This window comes from Mytilus californianus, unplaced genomic scaffold (assembly GCF_021869535.1).
Source record: "Mytilus californianus isolate M0D057914Y unplaced genomic scaffold, xbMytCali1.0.p SCAF_3, whole genome shotgun sequence".
NCBI lineage: Eukaryota > Metazoa > Mollusca > Bivalvia > Mytilida > Mytilidae > Mytilus > Mytilus californianus.
Genome location: NW_026262679.1, coordinates 108,990,588 through 109,015,621, shown reverse-complemented (window position 1 = coordinate 109,015,621; position 25,034 = coordinate 108,990,588). Strand labels below are relative to the sequence as shown.

The following is a 25,034-nucleotide window of genomic DNA, read 5'->3' as shown; positions in this document are numbered from 1 at the left end:
GAGTAATAAAAAATGATTATGATGATGGATGGTTGTTTAATTTCCAGTGGTAATTGTATATTCAAGAAAAGAGCATGTTAATGTGGTATGATCAGATAATGAACCTTGATATTTACTACTGCGACACGCTGCGCGTATTTTACACTTGCTAGCTCACGAAATAACAGTCCATATAAAGACATGTCACCATACCCGGACACATCATTCAGACTCCGGTCCGACCAGTCTTTGTTCCTACTTAGCGGAGTAGAAGGAAATACCAGTTTTCAAGTCTTTGGTTTTACCCAGCCGTGGATCGAACCCACGGCTTCTCGCATACGAGGCAAGCATGCTACCTCAACACCTACAGAAAAATAAATGTTTTTAACTATATAATGTAAAGTGCATGATTTTGTAAATGAATCATTTATATATATATATATATTTCAATGTATTAACAAGGGGAAGATATTTGATATATCAACATAACTTTTCCTAAACTGCAAAATTATCAAGAAAAAAATTGGCATAATTTAAAAATATATACATTTAAAAAAATGGTAAATATCTTTTTCTTCCATTTGTGACTGGATTACACGAAATGTAAAACAGGCTAGATGTATAATGATATTTAAAAAGTTGGTACCCATTTTGTGTTATCAACCTACAGTGTTCAACTAAAATCAAGATATTGTACACAGACATTCAACATATTAAGGTTGTACACCTGGTATTATTGAATTATTTAAGAATATTCCGCACATGTTTTCACTAGGGAACATATTCTCTCTTGGGGCACAAAACAAAAGCAGGTATCTATTTGTAAGCAACTTCCGGAAGATTATCCAGCAAAATCTACAAAGGCTCTACATATTTTGTGTAATCTGTGTGTAGTCTTCAATTTTGATGAGGATGAAGGAAAAAGAAATCTCAATATTTCAGATAAATAGAAGAGTCTGTTTTTTAAAGATATAAATAGTAAGATCGGGGCTTTCCATTATAACTTAATCGCTGATCAGAGTGTTAATTTCGTATTCAGGAGTATATATGTGAGGAATGTTATGTTAGAGATACAATGTAATTCATAATTGTTAAATATTGAAATAAAATATACAATTATTATCCAATGATATGTTTATAAGTTAACTAGTAACATAAATTTTCCTTAGCTGCATGCACTAGTTTTCCAGTTTTGATCTGGAACGGTCAATGTGATCTCAAGAGCTCTTAAAAAGACTGCACAATAATTTTTAATCATTAAGTCTCTTGGGCAATCTTATCCACTGCGGTAAATTCAGTACTGTTTAAAAGATTCGCTTGCAGTCAATTAAAAAATGTGTAGTCTATGTTCAGACTGTTTAGTACTTGTTATTTAGCTGTACACATCAACAAAATACTGAAAAGACACTGAACAGTACTGAATCGACTGCAAGCGAAATGTGCTGAATTTACCGCAGCAGATCAGTCTGAAAATTTACTGAATATGATTAAATAACTTATTGTTCAGACTTCAGATGATATCAAGATCAAAATCGGTTTACTTGTGAAGATTGTAGATATGTAAATAGACTTCACACCAAATTGCAACAATCGCGATGCGTAAAAATGTATTAGTTATATAAACTTTTTTTTCTGATGTACGAAAACAGATACGTCTTACCTGGTTTGTATTTAAAAGGTCTAAAACACTATGGGTATAAAATATTCTTAGTCATATGTTCAAAAATACTTAATTTAACAATACAGAAATATACTTAATGTTACTTTATGTTGATGTCCAATAGAATAGGATATTGTCTATTAAAGTATTTCCTGATTTTATAAGTTGGTCATAGATAATGTCAACTAAGATATCGTGAGAAAAAAATAACATTTGTTATAGAAATAAAGGACGTGCTTAGTATACCTACTCTATATAAATTACCGGTATTGACGAAAATAGTTTTAAAGAACAATCAAACCTAAAATTATTCCCTGTTTTGAATGTGATTCATATTCACTATTCACAGGAACAGGAGAATGTGTGGTTAAACTCATCAAAGATACCAGGATAACAATTTTGTACGCCAGAAGTACCGGGCGTCCGTCCTGTCTTTTACCACCTGTCATACCTTCCTTTCTTCTCAGATTTAATCAAAACATACTTATAAAAGATTTGCTATGAAAAAAAATATTTACAAAGAATACCGAACTCCAAGGTAAATTCAAAACCGTGAAAGTCCAACCTGACAAAATCTAACGTTAGACTATGTCAACCAACGCATGCTTGACAGATTGAACACAATTTAAAGGAGGCAAACATTGGCTGTAATGTTTTGATACACATTCCGCATTTGATCGCTAAAAGGGAGATCCCAAAGTTTGATGGCCATTGTTCATGAACGAACTGAAAATTATATTGCCTGGCTACGAAACATAGAATTTTGCTTGGATCCTACACAAGATATCAGTTTTAGGTGGCTGATTAATTTTTTTGGCACTTCAGAATTAAGTTTCTAAGGGACTGGTCATTTTCTTTCATTGGGGGGATGGGAGGAAACAGTGGAATTTCTCTGATTTTTTTCATGTCCCCACCTTCAGAAAATAAAATAAATTCAAGAACCCCCTCCCCCCAAAAAAAATTCTCGATACTTTTATTTTTTATAACAAAAATACATGCATATAATTTATATTTATATTATTATCATTCAATAAAATATTGCTTCAGTAGTGGATCTAGAGCTTAAAATGGGAGAAGTTGTTACCTTAGCTGTATTTGGCAAAACTTAAAGGAATTTTGGGTCCTCAATGCTCTTCAACTTTGTACTTTATTTGGCCTTTTTAACGTTTTTGATTCGAGCGTCACTGATGTGTCTTTTGTAGACGAGCGCGCGTCTGGCATACAAAATTTCAATCCTTGTATCTATGATGAGTTTATTGTGACTTAAGGAAACTTTTTTTGGATATATATAAAATGAGGAGATGTGGTATTATTGCCGAAGCTATCCAACAGAGTTAAAAAAAAAACACGTGGTAGTAAGCAATTATAGGCCACCGTACAGCCTTCAACAGAGGTAAAATGAAGGGGTAGTAAGCAATTATAGGCCACCGTACGGCCTCAACAATGAGAAAATATCATACTGTTTTGTCAGCTATAAAAGGGCCGACATGAAAAATGTTAAACAATTCAAACGAGAAAAACTAATTTCTAACAAAACAATTTTCGAAAAACATAAATACATGTATGACAGACCTGAACCAACGACAACCACTGTACTCAGGCTCCTGACTAAGGACAGGCACATATAGAATATGGCAGAGTTAAACATGTAAGTGAGAACTCCACCCTCCTTTAACCTGGGACAGCGGTGTTACACCATAACACACGAACAAACTTTAAAATTCAGTTGCAATTTGGAACTCAAAAGATCGGTAAGATGCACTAAAAAAAAGACACGAAGCACCGAAAAAAACAGTACTCACAGTTACTGAAAGTTAGTTCAATGCCAATTACAACTAATAAATCATTTTTCCAGACTAAAGTATCAACCAGTTCACATCCAACGGATTTAGTGTAAAGACGTCATAAACAGTCTAAGAAACGCAGGACCTTGTGCAATGCCAAAATATAAGTAAACAACATCTACAGGATGTAGTATCATAAGTTATTATAACTGTACATATATAGCAACATATAGTCAATTATGTTTTAATTTTTCAAACCAAAAACAATGTTAATAGTCCTATAAAACAAATTTTAAAAAGATTTAACTACTGTGTTAAATTGATAACCTGGTTTTAAGAATAACTGTATTCAAAGGATCAATTCGTTTACATGAAATGTGTCTAAATTTACGGGCTTTATAAACATCATCACCGTAAAATGAGGATGGGATATCACGTTTGTAATAAGAATTCTACAGGTGCAGCCAAACTTTCGGACCAAATCTTTATATATATGAAAGAAATTGGTAAAGGTTTTAATTAATATGTGGTGCCTTTTAATTTAATAGTTATACATAAATTATAATCACTGAAATCTAAAATCAACAACAGACACGGGCATAGCGGCCAAGTTGTGAAATGTATTATAACACCGTCAGAAGGGGATAAAGGAATAAGCCTGTTATGGTCTCATGGACATTTACCACACCTTCATTCAATTTCAGCACATTGTTCATATATATCGTTTATTAAAGAAGTTGGTAAATGAACTTTAAATAAAAATGCATTCTTGGAAGAATATGTTGAAACTTAGGATTTGAATCTTAACAATTTAGCCGAGCGTAGCGTGGCGAAAAAAATTGATGTCTCTTGTGCCAAAAAATATACTTTTTATTGTATGGAGAAGAGGTGGGTGTGGGTCACCAAAATTTTTCAATGCTCCCCCATCTGAAGTATTGAAAAATTGGACACCCCCCTTTCAATGCCCCAAAATCTTCAAGGCCCCCCTTATTTTCCTCCCCCTCCCCTTCGGGTTACAAATGACCAGTCCCTAATGAACATTTATTTTCTCTTCAACGGTAAAATTACATTCAATATGTGAATGGGCAAGGTTTTTTTAAAGTGAATGTTGTTGCAAAAAAAAAAACGAAAAGGAGAGCATTTGAAAATGATTGATTGAGAAATGCGCAATAGTAGATGCCATCCGAATTTACAATGTCGTTTGTAAAAATAAATGATTTATATTAGGGTATTGTGCTTAACATTGTTCATGTTTCTAAAGATGTTTAAATACGAAGAATAAATTATTTAACTTTTATCAATTGTCTCTTCATTCCAGTTATTATGTATAATCCTTGATATTTTTTCTAGTGATTATGCATATTTCCTGAAAATTTTGGTGATTATACATAATCCCTAATTATACACATTTATTGTAACATATACATGTATTGATGTTTTATATCAATAAGAAGATGTGGTATGATTGTCAATGAGCCAACTCAACACCAGAGAACAAATGACGTAGAGGTTAACAACTATAGGTCACGGACTTCAACAATGAGCAAAACCCATACCGCATTGTAAGCTATAAAAGGCCAGAATATGACAAATGTAACACAATTCAAACGAGAAAACTAACGGCCTGATTTATGTACAAAACCATAAACGAAAAACAAATATGATATACAGCAACAAACGACAACCATTGAATTGGGACAGGCAAATACAGAATGTGGCAGGTTTAACATGTTTACTGGCGCTTAACCCCCACAGACCGGACGTGGCAGGGAATTCATACATCCCTCAAAAAACACAAAGTACAGATCTGAGAGTACTCGCAGTTATTGACAGCTTTTCAAAGCCAATAACAACAAATAAATGAATCATGATCTTAGACTAAAATATCAATCAGTACATATGCAACGGATTTAGTTTAAAGACGTCATTAACAGTCAGAGAAAAACACAACCTTGTGCAATGCCAAAATATAGGTATCGAGAGATTGTCGAATCGTGAATGTGCATATCTGTATAACAATCATATTTAGTATTGTTTAAATTTACTGATAACAAAATCTATATTTATACCAATTAAAACAATATTATTAGTTACATTGTGTGCTAGTGACAATAACAACTTGTTAGCTTTTAATGTGTTTTCTGCATTTATTTCAATCGTTCATCATCAATTTCTTCGTCTGTTGTCGGGGCGAAACGTTTCAGATTTTTCGTGTTGTTTTTATAAAGGGACGCAACACCACTACTAACCGTGTATTGAAATAAACCACGCCTACTAACCCCATATGAAATATACACGGTTTCCACGCGGTCGCTTTTAACCAATGATATTCCTAGAATGTATAGGAGGTAAGATAATGAAAGATATAATTACAGTTATGAATTGGTAACCTTTGAGAAAAAGTTTATTTAACATACTAGTATTCAAGAAAGCAAGACATTCTGTGTACACCGACAGTTCTAGATGATATATGCAAAGTATAGTGAACTGCATTCCAGTATTATACAGAACAGAGACATGCTTTGAATGGTTGTAAAAAATCATAGAATTTGAATACATAAATAATACATAAGGATCGAAAAGTTTACCTGGATCGTATCTAAATTTCCGGGCTCGGTAAACAACATCACCGTACAAATTAGGATGTGCTATCTTGTTTCAAAAACGTTTTTTTTCGGGTACAGCCAAATTTCCAAATTAAATCTTTGTATACAGGAAATATTTAGTAAAGATATTAAGAAATTTGTAGTAACGAAATCTCCAACTTAAGAATTTACCAGTGATACATAGATCACATTCATTGAAATCCAAAAACGTCACTACAGACACAGGCATAGCGAACGAGTTGGGATATATATACACAGTAAGACGGTGTCAAAGGAACACCACCGTCCACAAAAAGAAAATGAAAAATAAGGATCGAGAAATCTACCTTTAGATCGTAAATTTTTGTGTAGAAGTTCCCGTGTAAAACTGAAAAATCTAAATCTAGGAAAGGACATTAGCTATTACTGTTAATATTTGATATATTTTAAATAAGTTGTTTTTGGTAAATGTTGGTGGTATATTTAGAGAATTCTTGATTATTAAACGAAAAAAATTCATCGAAATAACGGTAAGTATTGTTGAAAAATAACGGTAAGTATTGTTGAATTTATCAATTAAATAGAATTTAGACGGGTCTTTACTGAGTTTGGCCATAAACCGTGATTCATAACAGTACAGGAAAAAAGTCTGCAATTTAAGGAGTGCAATTGGTCCCTATAGAAATACTTACGACCTGTCAATATACTTTATTGCCGAAACGTACATAAATGTTGTCAGTAAGAAAATTTACAGCTTTAATGATCTCATCATACCACCAGTAAGTATATCTAGTATATTTACCTTTCTCATTAGAGAAAAAACTTCATATGAGTTGCAGCAAAAAAATTTTGCAATTAGATTTTTCAAACGACAATTTGATTAATTTGGAAATTTCTTTTTATATGACTGTGTGGAAGTGTAGGATAAGGAGTTGAAAAATTAAAACTGTCAACCGAGTCGAAAGGACCAGCAAAAGCACGCAATTTATTTAAAATATCCAAAGAATTTTTACACTTCAAAAATAGTTAATTCCACTATTTTCCTATGTTTTATTACAAAAATTAATAATAAGTTCTTTGATGGTAGTTAAGGAACTAGTTAAAAGAACCGAAAGATTAGAAGTAGAAAACTTACTAGAGGCCGAGATGAAACGATATTTTACGGGTTTTTCGTTTGTAGTTTAGGTAACCAATACATCGTGGGGACCTTCAAATGTTCAGAAGAGGCCCTACTCTGAGAAGTGGCAATGATAGGATTGTTTACTATATGACTCTCTGAAGCGCATGAACCGGAGTGCAGAAGAATTTATTATATCATTCTTATGAAGTTCCGTGTAGTATTTACGTCATACCACCACCACATAGTTGGCTGCTTTTTTTTTTTAGCATTTTCGAATAGGTACCTTCTTTTGTTTTGTGAAGAGAGAATATGTTCCCTAGTGAAAACTTGTGCGAAATATCCCCTAACAATTCAATTATATAAGGTGTGCAACTTCAATATGTTGAGTGTCTGTGTATAATACCATTGATTTTTAGTTGATTACACAAAATAGGAACCTACTTTTCAAATATCATTATACATTTAGCCTGTTTTACATTTCGTGTAATCCAGTCACATATACAAGACAAAGATATTTACCATTTTTTTCAAATGTAAATATTTTAAAATTACGTCAACTTTTTTCTTGATAATGTTGCAGTTTCGGAAAAGTTATGTTGATATATCAAATATCTTTCCCTTGTTAAAATATACATAAATAAATGATTCATTTACAAAATCATGCACTTTATATTATATTGTTAAAAACATTTATTTTCTCTGTGGGTCTTGAGGTAGAATGCTTGCCTCGAGTGCGAGAAGCCGTGAGTTCGATCCAGTTCACCTGCATTAAAACATTGTATAGAACCCAAATTCACAAACCACGATGTTAGTTTAAATATTGACAATTATATTCATTGAATTATAGAACTGTTAGTATATTTTACGAGTTTTCACTATCAGTGTGGAATTAAAGGAAAACCGTATAACGGTTAATTACAACAATCAAATCCTCAGTTGATAACGACAAAAGAGAGGCAACAAATACCAAAGGGACATTCAAACTCATAAGTCGAAAAATAAACTGACAACGCCATTGCAAAAGACCAAAAGACAGACAATAGTATACAAAACACAACATTGAAAACTGAAGACTGAGCAACACGAACTTCACCAAAAACTGGGGATGATCTCAAGTGCTTTGGAAGAGTAAGCATATCCTGCTCCACATATGGCACGCGTCGTGTTGCTCATGTAAGTACAAACCAGGTGATAAGTCTAATTCGGTAGGTAACATACGTGGAAAAGGGGACGGGATTGAATTACGACAATTGGAACATATCCGTCGTCATCTGTGAAACAGATATTCCATTAAGGTCAACCAACTCGTGATTGGAGGGATGATTTCAACTTCATCACTTGGAACTCTTGGTTTAATAGCTTCCTTGTTAACAGCAACCCTCTATCAAGGAAATCATGATAGAAAATGCAAACCCTGGAATATCGTACCAACTCTGAGATATATACTCCATATGCAGGTGCTGCTGGAATGTTGCTACAAAGAAATGTAACGTTCACAATTGGGAAGCTGAAATCATCTTTTTTGTTGTAAAGTTTGTTCTCAACAGACCCTCATTGTCAATTTCTAGATGTGAGTCAAGATATGAGGAAGTCTTTAACTGTATCTCTTGTATCCTTAATTTCAATCGCGATGGGATAGATGCTTTCAACACACTTTCATTGAATGTTTTACCTATTATGTCTGTTTGTTTTGCTCACACATTGTTGTCATTATAATGGAATTCTATTCGACTGCCATACAAGTGAGAGGTTTAGCTAGCTTTAAAACCAGGTTTAATCCAACATTTTCTACATAAGGAAATGCCTGTACCAAGTCAGGAATATGACAGTTTTCCATTCGTTAGATGTGTTTGAGCTTTTGATTTTGCCATTTTATAAAGGAATTTCCGTTTTGAATTTCCCTTGGAGTTCGGTATTTTTGTTATTTTACTTTTTAGTGAGAGGACATCATCTATATAGCGGAAAGTGTAGTTAAGGGATAATCGTAGCTTCTTTTCATTCTTCCTTAGAAACTCCTGTATGAAGTCAGCTTCATAGGAATAATGGTACAAGTCGGCATGAAGAGGAGCACAGTTGGAAAGGCAGATTGTTTGTTGAAACACACGTCCTCCAAACTTAAAAAATATGTCATCACCACCCATTAGTTAGCACTCTTGTGTTGACATGAGTTATAATTGATTTGGTCATAATTATGAATTAATTGTATATGAAACTGAGAATTTTTCGAAATACTAAGGATTTTCTGCTCCAAGAATACATTACCTTAGCTGTATTTGGCAAAACCTTTCGGAATTTTGGGTCCTCAATGCTCCTCAACTTCGTACTTATTTGGCCTTTTCTGATTCGAGTCACTGATGAATCTTTTGAAGTCGAAAAGCGCGTCTGGCATACACAATTTTAATCCTGGTATCTATGATGAATTTATTTATATCTTAACTTATATAATTACATGTATCGCTAGAAGTTGACAATGAGATATGGTTGAAGTAAACTTTACGACAAAACAGATGATTTAAGCTTTCCTATTGTGAAGTTTCAGTTTCTAGCAACAGTTCTGCAGCGTCTTCATATGAAGTATATATCTCCCAGTTGATCTACCTCCAGCAGTTTTTGTATCCTCAATGCTCTCCAAACTCGTACTTGCTTTGGCCTTTTAACTCTTTTGATTCCATCATGACTGATGAGTCTTTTGTAGACGAAACCCACATCTAGCATAAAAAATGATGTCTGATATTTATGTATCTGTGATGTGTTTTTTAATACGATATTCCGGAACTTGTATTTGCTATAAAGATTTCCTTGATAGCGGGTTCCTGCTTACATAGAAGCTATTGATCAAAGAGTTTCTTTTGGTGATGATTGAGTTGTCTTTCCGAAAGTTTTAAGGAAGGCATCTGATTTGCTTGACAGTCATGGAATATCTGTGCAACAGACGAGCACAGATATATTCCAAATATCCCAGCAACAATCCTGTCCATTTAAAATTAAGGCTGTTCTGATATGGCTTTTGTTCTTAACTTTGAAGATAGATGGGAGTGACCATTGACTTATTTGAGCGATAGCCAAAGCAAAATACAAAGATTACATACATTTAATCCTGTAGTGTTAGAAGGTTGGATTCGTTGAGCAGCCAATATATAGTACCTACTTCTCTTGAATGGTTGTTCTCTTTAATTAAGTGCACTTATTTGTGCTGAACGCATTCAATGTTTTCAATAGCAACTATCATATAGGCATCTAAAATTTACTGAAAGAGTAAAATGCATGCTTTATCCGGAATTATTCCAAATGGATGCATATATTTTGACAAAGATGTCTTAGGTCAAGATGGCTTTGTTGAAAAAAAGATCAAATAGGGGTTAAATGATTGTCGTACTCTAATGTCTATGTGTCTAGGTGTTTTCCTTTATTGATATCCCATTTTTGTATTATGGAATTCTAGTCTCCAAGAGATTGGTTGATTATCTGGTGTTTAACATCACTTTCAGTGCAAATGGCTTTTTTGTGGCAGGAAATATTTATTCGTGGAGGAAACCTGAGTGCCCGGAGAAAACAACCGACCTTCAGCAGGAAACCTGGCAATCCTAGTCAATCAAGATAGGAGTTGAATGTACCTGCCATGTGCAGGGTCCAAACTCACACCTCAGTGTTGACAGGCTAGTGATACAGTAGATGAGTAGATGAACTACTTAGACCCCTCAGCCACTAAGTCCTATCTGTGAGAGCTGATTTGTGTACAGAATGATAATTTTTTGAAATAGATATTCCTCCATCATTTAACAGATATGATCCATTTTATTAATATTGTAAACCTTATAATAACATGAGGATACATATTTTTTCATTACTGAATTTATAAATGAACAACAAGTTTACAGAATGAATGGAATTATGAGTCAGCATCTTTAACTGAGCCAATACAGAATTACCAAGTAATAACACTATATCCTCAGGTTGAAGACATCATAATTTATCTTAAGTAAAATGCCACCAACATGAAATACTTTATATACATGTATATTAAATTTTAAATTTAATATCAATATTTCCCAATTGATGATTGCACATTATAAAAACACTTGAAAAGGGCATAATTTTCAGCTTCAACACTATCATGTCATTTAGACAACATTATGTAACTGATTCCTGTGAGAAGTTTGCACCATCAGGGGTAGGAGGTAGAATGTCAGATTTTTGGGAACTAATTGTTGTCACGGAAACACTTCCTTCAGGTACATTTATAAGTTCTTCAACTTCTTCCCTCAATGCTTCTGCTTTTTCATTCAAAAGAACCTAAAACATGTCACAAACAAAATATGAAAATCTGGTTCAAATAAAAATGTGATTTCATGCATCCTAATGTGACGTGTAAGTGTTTTGTTACAATACATGAATTGATGTGAAGTATAGGTAATTTTATGACATTTTGGATTTTAAATAGGCTCAGTATGAGGAGATCGTGTCATTTAAATTTAGATATGATCAAGTTTTATCATTTGAAACGATATTTTGCAACAAGATGTAAAAGATATTTTCTCCACTCATGATCAGGGCATGAATTGACACAGGATCCCAGACATTGTGATATTCATGCAACAAATCAGTGAGTAAAGCAAATGAAGGTCTTTACTTTATCAAATTGGTTATCTGTCCCAATTTCATCTAATAGTATATTAACAGCAGACCTGAATATGACATTTTAATATGTAAATTAAAATTTACTTCATGTTTTAGATTGTGCACTAATATTCCTTAATTACTGGCCATAAACAGTTATGATACTAGAACCCATAAGCTAAAGGCACATACATTGATATCAAAAGTTCAATATACTGATTCCTTTAAATATTGGTGTGAAAGAGATGAAGTATTTTCATTGAGAATCTGAAATCATTTTGTTGTAAAGTTTTGTTTCAAGTAGTTATACATTGCTGGCTTTCAATTTTTAGATTTTTAGCATTTCTGATGAAAATACTTCCTGAAAAACGACACTTTCAGCATTATTGGCTATATTGTGGCGGTAAATTTTTATTGTGGAGGAAGCCAGAGTGCCCAAAGTGAAACAACGACTTTCATCAGGAGTACTGACAATCCTAGTTAATTAAGATTTGAGTCAAACACACCTACCATATGTGGGGTTTGAAATCACAACCTCAGTGTTGACAGGCTAGTGATACAGTGGATGATCTACTTAGACCACTCGGCAATAAAGGTCCCTCTTTTAAGATTCCTTTAAGAACTTTTACAGTGTGAGTGCTAGCAATGGAGACATGTGAATGCATGTACTGACACCAGGCATTCTATGTACTCTCCTCCGAGTTGTAGCAGACATAATTTCTGAATCACAGTTACTAATACTTGTACAATGAAAACTATATTTCAAAGTACAAATTAACACTCTGTAAAACAAGAAGAATGTTACTTGTGGTTGGGAAACAAACTTATTGTTTATGCCTAGTTCAATGCAGTAGTATGAAGTGATTCAGGAATATATTATATCATATTTCACATGAGATATAAATACATAACCCGCTGCATTTTTATGCACCTGTCCTAAGTCAGGAGCCTGTTGTTCAGTGGTTGTCGTTTGTTGGTGTGGTTCATAAGTGTTTCTCATTTCTCGTTTTTTATATAGATTAGATCATTGGTTTTCCTGTTTGAACTGTTTTACACTAGTCTTTTTGGGACCCTTTATAGCTTGCTGTTCGGTGTGAGCCAAGGCTCTGTGTTGAAGGCCGTACTTTGACCTATAATTGTTTACTTTTTACACATTGTGACTTGGATGGATAGTTTTCTAATTGGCACTCATACCACATCTTCTTATTTAATATAAGATGATATCTCAGTTATTTGTCTTAAAATAAAGTAGAAAAGTTAGAAATATGATGTTGATCACATACTACACAATAGCAATGTGTAATGAATTATTTTCTTTTTAATATAATTTTACACGGGACCATTAAATAGCCAAATTAAAAATATCTATTTATGTGTATAAAACATTAGGTTAATGTGGTTAAACATTTTGTTTTTTAGATCTTTGTACTGTTTTTAAAAACAATGACAGGCATTATTTTATACAAAAATCACTTCTATTCAGAGTGTACATTTAAATGAGATTGAAATATGTTGTATAAGCAGAGATTTCAATGTTTTGAAACTTGTTGCTCAACTCTAGATGGAGTTTTGCTACAGCATAATTTACCTTTGCAGAAATGACAATCTGTGTAGCAGCCTTTTTGGATATCTGTTTTATATTTTTAACAATGTTGACTGGATCAGCATGTGCCACATGTGACAGTGTTTTATATCCACTGGAATGAAGCTGTTTGGCTCTTCCCTACAAAAAATATCTGATAGTAAATGATGAACTGATTTTTAACAGATCTCACAATGTTCTTTTGAGAATGAATTCACGACTTACAATTTCACATTTAAATTGGTATTATATCTTTATATTTTGTGTTAACTTATTGTCACATTAGACAATTATATACTATTTTCTCATTGGAGTTCTGTCGCACACAAAAAATTGAATAACAGATAGCAAAGCAATCTCAGGCATCCTATCAACTGAAAATAAAATATGCAAGAACTTACCAATTTGACTCCAGGAATTTCCATCAAAGGAATTAACTCTGTTGTGACACAATATGATAGTCTTTTTACAAAATTTCCTAGTAAATCCTGGTAAGCCCAAAACTCTTCCAATTCCTTAAAATATATGTCTATGTTTTAATATAAACTACTTCTTTTTCATATACATTGTAATTCTAAAAGGTGAATTCACAGTTTTTATGTAAGTCACGAAGAATAGATGGGATGTAAAAAGATAATTGTTTGTCTTTCAACCTTCCAGTAGTAAGATCTATCCTACAAGGGCATTCACATGACTGTGTATAAGGAAATAAACTGCTTATAATTGTTTGAATTGGGACTTATAAAGTAAATCTAACCTATCATGACCATGTGGGCTGCTTTCCCACTATATCTGATGAAAGTTCATAACATTCACAACGACTCATTCAGGACAACAGATCCGAACCAAGTTCACATTCAATATCAGAATTTAAAACAATAGGATGGTTAAATGTACAAATCACATGGGATACTTGAACTATAGTCTTCAAGGTGCCCTTGTTGCTAACCTGGCTCTTTTACTTAAAAATTATGCAATGCAGCAAGAATATTTGTGTTGAATAAAAACTAAGTGGACTAAAAATTTGTCTTGCTCAGCATTTTTCACTTATTATTTAGGTTATTTGACTTAAAAGAATGATAAATTTTATTGTTTAAGGTTTCCTTCTATCACTAATAGTATCCAATATTACCAAAAATTTGTTATTACCTTTTATTGAAGGGCAATAATAAGAATAAGAAGTTGACTGAAGATTTCTGTCATTTTTTTTCTTTTTTGTAGATCTTATTTTGCTGTAAACAGTTTATTTCTATCTACTTGAGTGTTGGCCAAAAATGTAGCAATGGTTACAAAATTGACATTAAAGGGCAATAACTCCTATAAGAATAGACTGACAATTCTGACCATGTTGCCTTAGTTGTAGATCTTGTCTAGCTGATCAACTTCGCTATGTAAAAATGTCTCTGTTTTTTAAATACTTTTCAAAATTATAGCAAAACTCACCCAAAATTGGTAAAGTTATCCTTTAAGGGTCATAATTCCTTTGAGAACTTGAATGATAATTTTGAGTATGTAAACTTATTTGTAGAACTTGTATTGTCACTAGCCAAGCAACAATCAATCAATCAATATTACTGATCCCATTTGCTATGTAAAGATCCACTCTATCTATTATAATTTTCAGGATTATAGCCAAACCTAAAAAATTAAGTAAAAGGCAGTAACTCCTGCAGGACAAATTTGGTCAAAATGGAAAGTAGAAAGATTATAACATTCTGAATATTTTTGACCCTGTTAGATTTTCTCTTTCAATAATGTTTTTTAGGATATTAGTGATTACCATGTTGATTTGCATGTCGAAACCTTAAACACATTTCAAAATTAAATAATCCCAAAGGATCATGTTGGTCAAGTTTGGTTCCAATTGGTCAAAGTAGTTTCAGAGGAGAAGATTTTTGTTAAAGTAAGTGGACCTTGATGGAAGACAAATAATGGATGTCAAGTGATGGCAATAGCTTACAATGGTCCTTTGGGCCAGGTGAGGTAAAAAAGAAAAGCTTAAATGTTAATGATTTATTTTGGGATCATTTGCATTTTTTCTTGGACCATTTATTATTACATACAGATATAAACTGTTAACATTTTGGAAGTTATCCAGAATTAAATTGATTCTTTTATCAGAAATGTTGGTGTGACAAAAACTCATTAAACATATTAAATTTCAAGTCGTTTCCAAAGGCTTTGTGATGTTATATTAAATACAAGTATATAAAAGAATACTAAATAATTGAAATATTACAAGTATCCAGAGTTACTTCCCTTTAAATACATCATGAATCTAGCAATAATGTACAGCATCTCTGTTCTTACATTGGTTTTATGTGGAGAGATGATCATGGGATCTTGTGATGTTAAACTAGGTAAATAATTTGATGGTTTTTTGTTAGAATATATGCAAAGTTGAATTAACACATAAGGTTCAATATTTAAATAAGATTTTTTTCACTATGATATTGTATCTTTTATTTCTTTCATCAATGTCTTAAAATTAAAATAGCAAAACAAAATAGTAAAAAACATTCAAAGAAACTATAATTTCTCCCAACAATAACACATCATAATTCAATGCAAAAGCTTAAATATTTCTCTTTTCAAATAGGGAGGTTAAAGGAAAGCCTTTAAAATTGGTATTTGCTGCTTCTCCGCTAAGCACTTGGCATTAAGGAGTAAGAGCAAAGTCTGGTCAGCTCGGAGTCAGAATAATGTGTCTGGGTAGGGTGATATGTCTTCCTGCAGAGTTACCTTGTGAACTAGCACGTAAAAAATCCCACTGAGTATGTGGGTCTAGTACAAAGCAGGGTTAATATTAAACTAACATGTTCTCATCCTTAATATGCATTTAGTATTCTGCTGGACGTTAAGCAGTCATCCATCATCATCATCATGGTCTGTTTTCAAATTGTTTCCAATGTTAACACAAGTAATGAGGACATATAGGAAGTTGTTTGGCTATAAAATATTAAAGTTTGTTTGCATTAAAGTTAAGGAAAAGTGTTCAATACTTATACCAAACTTTTAATACTTGTCAGTGAACTTGTGGACAAAGACTATAATACAAATTTTATCATTTTCTAAACATAAAATATTTCATTATATTTACAATTATTTTATTTCAGAGGGTTCACTTCTCAAGGATCTAGTTGAAGTGTTGTTAAAGAAAGATTCAGGTAAGGTTAAAATATTTGATATATTAAACCATTTTCATTTAAAATGTATCAACACTTAAAACATATATCTGTTTAACCTAGGAATATGTTACAGGATTTTTATTCTACATTTTGATGGGTATTTCAATGTTCAAATAAGAAAACCAAGGGGCTCATCAGTCCTAAACTAATTATATGATGAACAAAAAGCTAAAATTTAGGAGCATTTATTCAGCGCCATATCCATCATTCCTTATGCTCCTTGAAAAAAATTCAAAAGCATATAGTTGTCAATTGTTCATCCATCGGTCCTTCAGTCTGTCTGTGTGTCCAAAACAAATGATTTCCAAATTATAACTTGAGTCTATTAATTTCAAGGTCAAAGATTAAGGTCACTGATATTATTTTTTTTAAAATGATTTTGAATTTCCCTTACTAGATTGGTATGAAACTTATTGTGTCATCTGTACTATTATTTGTCTGTTTGTCTTTTTATTTTTGGCCATGGCGTTGTCAGTTTGTTTTCGATCTATGAGTTTGACTGTCCCTCTGGTATCTTTCGTCCCTCTTTTATGCAGATGGATGATATAGAAAAGGGAAAGATGCCTATTGGTTTTTTTAAATCATTAGGTCAAAGTTCAAGGTATTGAAACTTTTGGAAAATATTGGTTTCTGGAAGCTAACTTGAGTTTCCCTTGCTTTGATATGCAGCAATAATCCCTGTGCCTCCACACCTGGCAGGTAAACCGTGGTCAAGTAAACCCCTGCCAAATTTGCTAAAAATGTATACTTCAGAAGGGTTTTCTGTATATTGGGGCTGTGGAGAAAGTATTGGCAACAATTTTGTAATACATTTATATTGTGTTATTGTCAAATCTCAAGCAAGAAATTATTTATTTCTAAACAATAAGGTTTTGATTTTCTAATAGTTTAGCCTCGAGAGAAATTTATCTGCTGCAGTCAAATGGTAGTACCATTCATGTTCATGATATTAATATACCACTGGGTCACTACCTCTGTTGGTGGACTGTTAGTCCCCAAGGGTATCACCAGCCCAGTAGCCAGTTCTTCACTATTGGCATGAAAATACGGATATTGTGTTATTAAAAATTGCTGTTAAAAAGTTTTAAAAATTATTTAAAATCTAGGAATATATCTCCCTCATGCAAGCTCGGATTCCTTGCCTGGCTTTGACTATACAGTACACTTTTTGTCCTTTTTGGTATATCAGCTCTTCATTTTTTAAATAAGGTTTGGATTTTGAATCACTTTGGCCATGAGCATCACTGAAGAGACATTTATTGTCAAAATGCCCATCGATTGGTTAATGTTCATGTTATCAAGTGTGTTCAGAATGGAAAAAAAGTTTATTTCGATGATTTTTTTTTTATTTGAGGACATCATAACTAACATCCTTTCAATAATTGCACAGAATTCATATTCAGTAACTCATAAACAGTTTTTTTTATTAAAAAAATCCACTATGTGTCCATAGAACACCATACCCCACTCACACAATCACATTCCCAATCAACTTCAAAATCTGGGTTATAACACTAATTTGGTATTTATTTTGAAATGTGCACTAAATTTCATCCTGATGTGACCAAAACTTTGTGGTAAACTACTTAAAACCAAATCTTTTACCTGATTATTGTCCCATGAAATGAATACAAAACTCTACTTCGGCACATATTTTAAAAAGCTCACATCATAATAAAAATATGACAAAAATATCAATGGTCTAGTAAAAGTACTTTACAAAAACATTGTAAAAACCAACAATCTTTATTAAAAACCAACTTTCAAAGATTTTTTCAATCACATATTGTATTTTAAATAGGCTCAATATTTAACGATTATATATATATATGCATTACTTTTGCAGATAAAGGCTGTGCACTGTTCAAGATACCTGCTTTTTCAGCTGGCTTAACAAATTCAAAATCTCTTTCAACAAATGATATAATAAAGTTCGACAAAGTTTTTACTAACAAACTAAATGGCTACAATCCAAGCACTGGTATATTTACTGCACCTATTGCTGGAGTATATCAATTCTCTTCAGTTGTTACGAGTAATAATGGAAAATCCTTGGCTGTCAGTATTTGGCACAATAATACCAGAGTATCCAGTGTGTATATAAAAGGTTCAACTCATCAGACAGGGACACTCAGTATGGTATTGGATTTACAGAAAGGGGATCAAATAGCTGTAAAGACTATTTCCAGTTACACTGTTTTTAGCGGCTCATATCATTACAGCACATTTTCAGGCAATCTGATTTCTCAATAAATGATATTAAATTTTCATTGATTTATCATTACGATCAGAGGAAGATCTGTTTCTGTATAGGCCTTCTAGTTCTTGCTAGTTGTTGATTGAAGGCTATGTAGCCATCTAAGCTATTAGTTACAATTTCATAAATTATTGTCAAGGTTAGAGCTTAAGGTCAAGTCAAAGTACCAAAAGGCATCATACAAAATTTTAACTTTTTAGTTCGCTGGTACTTATTATAAACAAATAAATATGCAATAATAATTGGAGGTACTGTGCCTTGTTGTTGTTGTAGTTAACTTTATTGTGATGTCAACACATATTAAAACTAGATTAAAGATTAGCAAATAACAGTCAATTACTTTCCATTGACAATTATATTTTCTGTTGTGGACATTTTTTTGGTAAATTTATGAAGCAATCATTTGGTCTTTTTGATACACACAAAAGTGATTTCAAATGCTGGTAGATTTCTCGTGATAGGTAAGCTAGGCTATATTATTTTCGGTCCTGTACCCTGGGTTTTCTTGCTATATGTATGTATTATGAATAAAAGGAGATGTGTGGTGTACATCAATAAGACAGCAGCCAATCAAAACAAGCAAGGGGATGCCATATTGACAACAAGCTGTGTTGTTCTTACATTAATAAGTGTCATTGTTAAAGCTATCAATGACAATGTCTCCTAAGCCGCTAAAATGAAATCATCTAAACAAAACCTGACCTCCTTTTTGTCTTGAGAAAGAACATACTTAAATTTGAAAAGGACTGAATCAAGTATTCTGAAGATATCACAAAGATTAAAAGAGCACAATTTTCAAATCAATCAAGACCTTATGTGTACTGATTGATAATTTAGTCTTAGATGCATGATAAGTTGTTATTGGCTTTGAACTAGCTGTCAGTAACTGCGAGTACTCTCAGATCTGTGCTAAGTGTCTTTTTGTTGTTGGGATGTACAAGTACCCGTCCACGTCCACTTTGTGTTTTTGTTAGATGTATTTCTATTTGTATCCATCTGATGGGTTAAGCCTTTTTCAACTGATTTTTATAGTTTGTTCTTATGTTGTACTGTTACACCACTGTCCCAGGTTAGGGGAGGGTTGGCGCCTTCAAACTAGTTTAACCCCGCCACATTCTGTATGTGCCTGTCCCAAGTCAGGAACCTGTAATTCAGTGGTTGTCATTTGTTGCTGTGTTACATATTTGTTTTTTGTTCATTATTCTGTACATAAATTAGGCTGTTAGTTTTCTAGTTTGAATTGTTTTACATTTGTCATTTCGGGGTCTTTTATACCTGACTATGCGGTATGGGATTTGCTCATTGTTGTTTTCTTGTGGAGAGTTGTCTCATTGGCATTCATACCACATCTTCTTTTTATACTTAACTCCTAAATGGCACAAGTGGAAATCTTAAATATCACACTTGACCACCATTTTATCATCAGGAACAATATATAAAAATTTGAAAAGCATTAGTTGAGTGGTTCTCTAGTTATTGTACATAGGTGACAGGAAGTGCCTTCGCCAAACAATCAAGGAATATCACCCCAGAATGGCAGACGGGAAAAATGCCAATGTCGAACTTGTCCTCCATTTTGTCATCAGTAGCAACATATGAAAATTGTTATTATGAATTTATTTTCATATACAAGTACTAGTATTTATTTAGTTGATAAATCATGATGAATGACATCAAACTATTAATGTTACAAAGAAATTATTTACCACAGACGGAACCTATAGATTGACAACAATGGAATGTGAGATTGCTTTTTCTCTCTCCTGTGACTTTCTTTACAGGATCAAAAATAACAATATAAGAATCGGTATTACTGATGTGTCAAATGAACAGTCCTCATACAGTTCTGATCTAATGACTTCTTAATTTGTTAAGGTAGATGGGGGGGTCTTAATTAAAATCCATAGAATGTTTTAATAATTTGTCAAAATGTAGTTCATATCACGCCTTTTTCAAAAATATAAGAAAAAATATGGGTCACTGGGCTTTTTTTCACACTACAGGTTGTGCAAAATTGTCAGATTTTAAATAGTTTATGCATGGAAAACCCAATTTTGTGTGATAAAAAGAAAACTACATCACAGAATTTTAAGATAGAATATGAGAGGATAGCTCTAATAATATGCTTTCATATAAAAAAAAAAAAAAAAGGGGTCACCGCACTAATTTTCTTGCTACATTACAAAATAGGTAAATTCACAACACATTCTATTATGAAAGTTACTCTGTCTGAATCATCTCCCCTTATGTGGCAAAGTTGAAAACAAAAATAAAATACAGCCGGAAAATATAATAAAACACATAATTTTCTATATCAACATCAAAAGTCTTACACATGAATTACCTACTACTCTCGAAATTTGCACATTTCATTAAAGACCTAGATCGATTGTTATCTGCTATTTCAAAATCCAAGATTGAGGAAGACACCCAAGCTACCTTAATTAGGATTTCTCAAATAGAATGATAATCATTAACACCATGAACACAGGCCATTCTGGATAAGTAAGGTTCATTGTACATAATATACAATAAACAAATCCATGTACCTTCCCAATCTAAACATAAATAATTGTGTGGGTTTTTCTCATTGTTGAAGGCTGTACAGTGACCTGTAGTTATTTGCATCCTTTTCCTTAGGCCTTCCATTCATAGTTTTCTCATTGGCAATCATTCCCCATAACAGTATATTATTTATTATAAGTGCATTTCTTGAAAAGTACATTTTATCAAATTATGTCATATTATCATAATGAAAAGTACTCAGTATGCAAAACAATGAGCTGTACAAATTCCATTTTGTTAACAATAAATACGCTGTAACTTGTTTTTTTAACTTCATATTTTTCTAAAGATTCACTTTATTTCCTGTCAACAAAATTTTTTTTTCTGCCAAATGAATCCAACATGTTTCACCTACAATTGTTTACATTATTTCCAGTGTATTACATAATGTAATTATTGATTCAAATTTATTGGTTCATGATCATTTGATAATTAATTAGTTCCTTTAAAATTTATTACATTGAAGGGTAAAGATGCATAAATGTAAATAAATTTCTATCTCCTCTGGTTTCAGTAATCACATGATCATGATCGCATAATTTATTTTCTGACCTCTCATGTTTTATAATTACCCACAGCAATGATTGAACATGAAAGTCAATATCTGGTTAGAAAAAATTGATAAACAGCATGTTTTCTGATACTTTTTGACAGCTGAAGGATAGTTTTAATGATGATAGGACTCATCTACTGTAATAAGCTTCCTGCTGATGCACAGGTTCATGAAATAGTGCAAAAAATTACTCAAAAGATATCTTTCTATTCCATTCCCTAAAAAACTAATAAATTCCTGTTCAGAGGTCTAAACATGTATACTTGACCAAACTTTCCCAATCTCCTGATCTGAGTTTCAGTCTATCATATGTATGACTTTTACCTGACAGAAATGAAAAACACAGGATGCAAAACCTGATGCACTAGACAATAGATTCTGTATGAATCCTCTCGGCTGCTGAAATTTATCTGCTACTTCCCATAAACTTTTTTGTTTCCATAACTCATACAACATCAGGGTGAGGTAGAAACGATTTAATATAAAATCATTTACTTTCTGAAACATAAACATTTGATAGTACATGTAAGTGCACACTACATGTATCACCTGATGAACAGTGATTATCAAGGAATGAACATAACTTCATAACTATAGCAGTAGACTTATCTGAATTTCTGTTAGCTTTGAAGCAACTCTTTGATAAAGTAATTCCATAACTATGTAGTAGTATTATGTCAATTATTGTTAGCTTTGAAGTGATAATTTTTAATTTCATTTGAGTTCTCTATTTTGATCAAATTTAATGAAATCTCTCTTTCAGCTTCAAAGTGTATATTTCGACAATAATTTGCAAATCAAGAAAAATAATGCCTGAGCTCTTTTTCTAAATAAAAGCTAAAATTTCATTATTCTTATTTTTTTTTAATAAATAATTGAGAGAGAAATTAATGTTGATGATACTTTAAATCCTACAACAATGCTAACTAATATAATCATGTTTTTATAAACCATAAGCGCTTATGAAACATATTTTATGAATTCCTGATATTAGTGAATTATTTTACAAATGCACATTTAATAAAATGCTCCGCTGGGCGCAGCTTGATACGACCGCAGAGGTCGAACCCTGAACAGTTGGGGCAAGTATGGACACAACATTCAAGCTTGATACAGCTCTGAATTTGGATTGTGATTAAATATTTGACACAGCATAGGTTTCTGACACAGAATGAATGTGGTCTAAGAACTTAAAAAATTTAAATTTACCTATTCAAACCATATCATTATTATTTGCTTTTACATATAAATCAGAAATAACCAATTTGAAATGGAAAATTTTAAAGAAAAAAAAAGGAAAAAAAGGAAAAAAAATCCCCCCCCCCAAATATTTTGAACCCCCTTATGATTCATCACCCCAAACTCAATCCCAGCCTTCCCTTTGTGGTATGGTGCCTTGCAGTACAATTTCAGAGAGATCCATACACTTGAACACAAGTTATTGTCTGGAAACTAGAAAAATGCTTGTTTTTTGGCCCCTTTTTGGCCCCAAATTCCTACACCTTTAGGGCAATTACCCCCAAACTCAATCCCAGCCTTTCCTCTGTGGTATGGTACCTTGCAGTACAATTTCAGAGAGATCCATACACTTGAACAAAAGTTATTGTCTGGAAACTAGAAAAATGCTTATTTTTGGCCCCTTTTTCCTAAACGTTTTGGGCAATTACCCCCCAACTCAATTCCAGCTTTCCCTTTGTGATATGGAACCTTGTAGTACAATTTCAGAAAGATCCATATACTTACACACAAGTTATTGTCATGAAACTAGATAAAATGCTTGTTTTTTGCCCCTTTTTTGGCCCCTTATTCCTAAAATTTTGAGGCAATAGCCCATAAAATCAATCCCAGCATTCCCTTTGTGATATGGAACCTTGTGGTACAATGTAGGAGATCTAGAGATCCATACACTAACACACAAGTTATGTCTGGAAGTTACAAAAATGCTTATTTTTTACCCCTAATTCCTTAACTGTTGGTACCATAACCCCCAAAATCAATCCCAACCTTCCTTTTGTGGTATTGAACCTGATGGTAAAATTTCATAGAGATCCATTCACTTTAACTAAAGTAAGAGTGCGAAAACAAATGTGTCTTCGGACGAAGACGACAATGCCGGACGACGCCAACATCATACCAATATACGACCGCAAAATTATTTTGCGGTCGTATAAAAACCAACCAATAATCATTCATAGCTAAATATTGCCATTGAAAAGAGGATCTTTAAAAATTGGATGGAGAAAAAACAGTTTTCAAATATTTTGATAACAATTAAAAAACATCCACAAAAGTGTTTTCCTCATGCCTCATAGATTTCCTATCTTACCTGTCTAGAACTTTGTCCAGAAGCTCTCATGGCTATGTAACTCTCAGGCACACCAATCAAGGATGCTGCTTTCAATTCCATGCCATCTAAAGCTGACAGCTTAAAACAAGAAATCATTTAAAAAGAAACGTATAAAAACCTTACAGTTAACCTGAAGATTGTTCAAGATATATAATTTTCTATAAGCTAAATTGCTAAAAAAGTAATAAACTTGAATTGAGAAACAAAACATTGATTGTCCCATGTCAATGCCAAGTAATGCATCATTTCTTTAAAAAAAAATCAAACATCAGAGTCAAATTCTTATGAACTCTCAGTGGACAGTATCTGCTATCTGGGCTTTTAGATATATTGTATAGACTCTGGTGGCTAAATTTCAATAAAAATTTTAAGATAAAATTTGTTCAGTAAAATTGTTTCTCTAAAATGAAAATTTGAAAAACTACATAATAGTTAAATTATTCCCAAATCTACTAAAAGACTTACAAACTTCTCGCTAACAAATACGGTAAATTGCAAAATGCTATATCCCATGCATCTCCAACTTTGTTGAGTGAGGGGATGCCAGGTATGTAAATGCATGATATCAAATTTCAATTCTTCTTGAACACAGTTCAGAGTAAAGATGTTTATCCTAAAGGGTTGTGTCTATTTTGTTTAAAATCTACACAAGCAACTAATATTGCTTATGGACATGAAAACAAAATACATGATTACTGTATGGTGAAGCTTAAACAAACAGTACAACTCGCTACTGCTTGTTCTGATATCACCAATATACAAAAACAAGTAATTTCAAATAATAATTAAAGAACCAT

The 25,034-nt window shown here is 32.6% G+C and overlaps 2 protein-coding genes across 2 annotated transcripts in view; one reads left to right on the top strand and one right to left on the bottom strand.

The window, feature by feature from the left end:
- Window positions 1-10,903: 10,903 nt before the first annotated feature.
- LOC127733716 (helicase POLQ-like) overlaps window positions 10,904-25,034 on the bottom strand; it is a 31,598-nt gene continuing 17,467 nt past the window's right edge. Inside the window, exons 14-18 of the mRNA XM_052243030.1 lie at window positions 24,217-24,315; window positions 22,215-22,388; window positions 13,729-13,842; window positions 13,334-13,468; window positions 10,904-11,421 (exon numbers count right to left, since the gene is read on the bottom strand). Of these exons, the coding sequence (XP_052098990.1) occupies window positions 11,260-11,421; window positions 13,334-13,468; window positions 13,729-13,842; window positions 22,215-22,388; window positions 24,217-24,315 (684 nt within the window). The 3' untranslated portion in view covers window positions 10,904-11,259. The remainder of the gene's footprint in view (window positions 11,422-13,333; window positions 13,469-13,728; window positions 13,843-22,214; window positions 22,389-24,216; window positions 24,316-25,034) is intronic.
- On the top strand, window positions 15,547-18,783 carry LOC127735754 (complement C1q-like protein 3). The gene is made up of 3 exons (XM_052246043.1): window positions 15,547-15,687; window positions 16,444-16,494; window positions 18,362-18,783. Exons 1-3 carry the CDS (start codon window positions 15,600-15,602, stop codon window positions 18,766-18,768), a joined length of 546 nt encoding a protein of 181 aa, XP_052102003.1. The 5' UTR covers window positions 15,547-15,599; the 3' UTR covers window positions 18,769-18,783.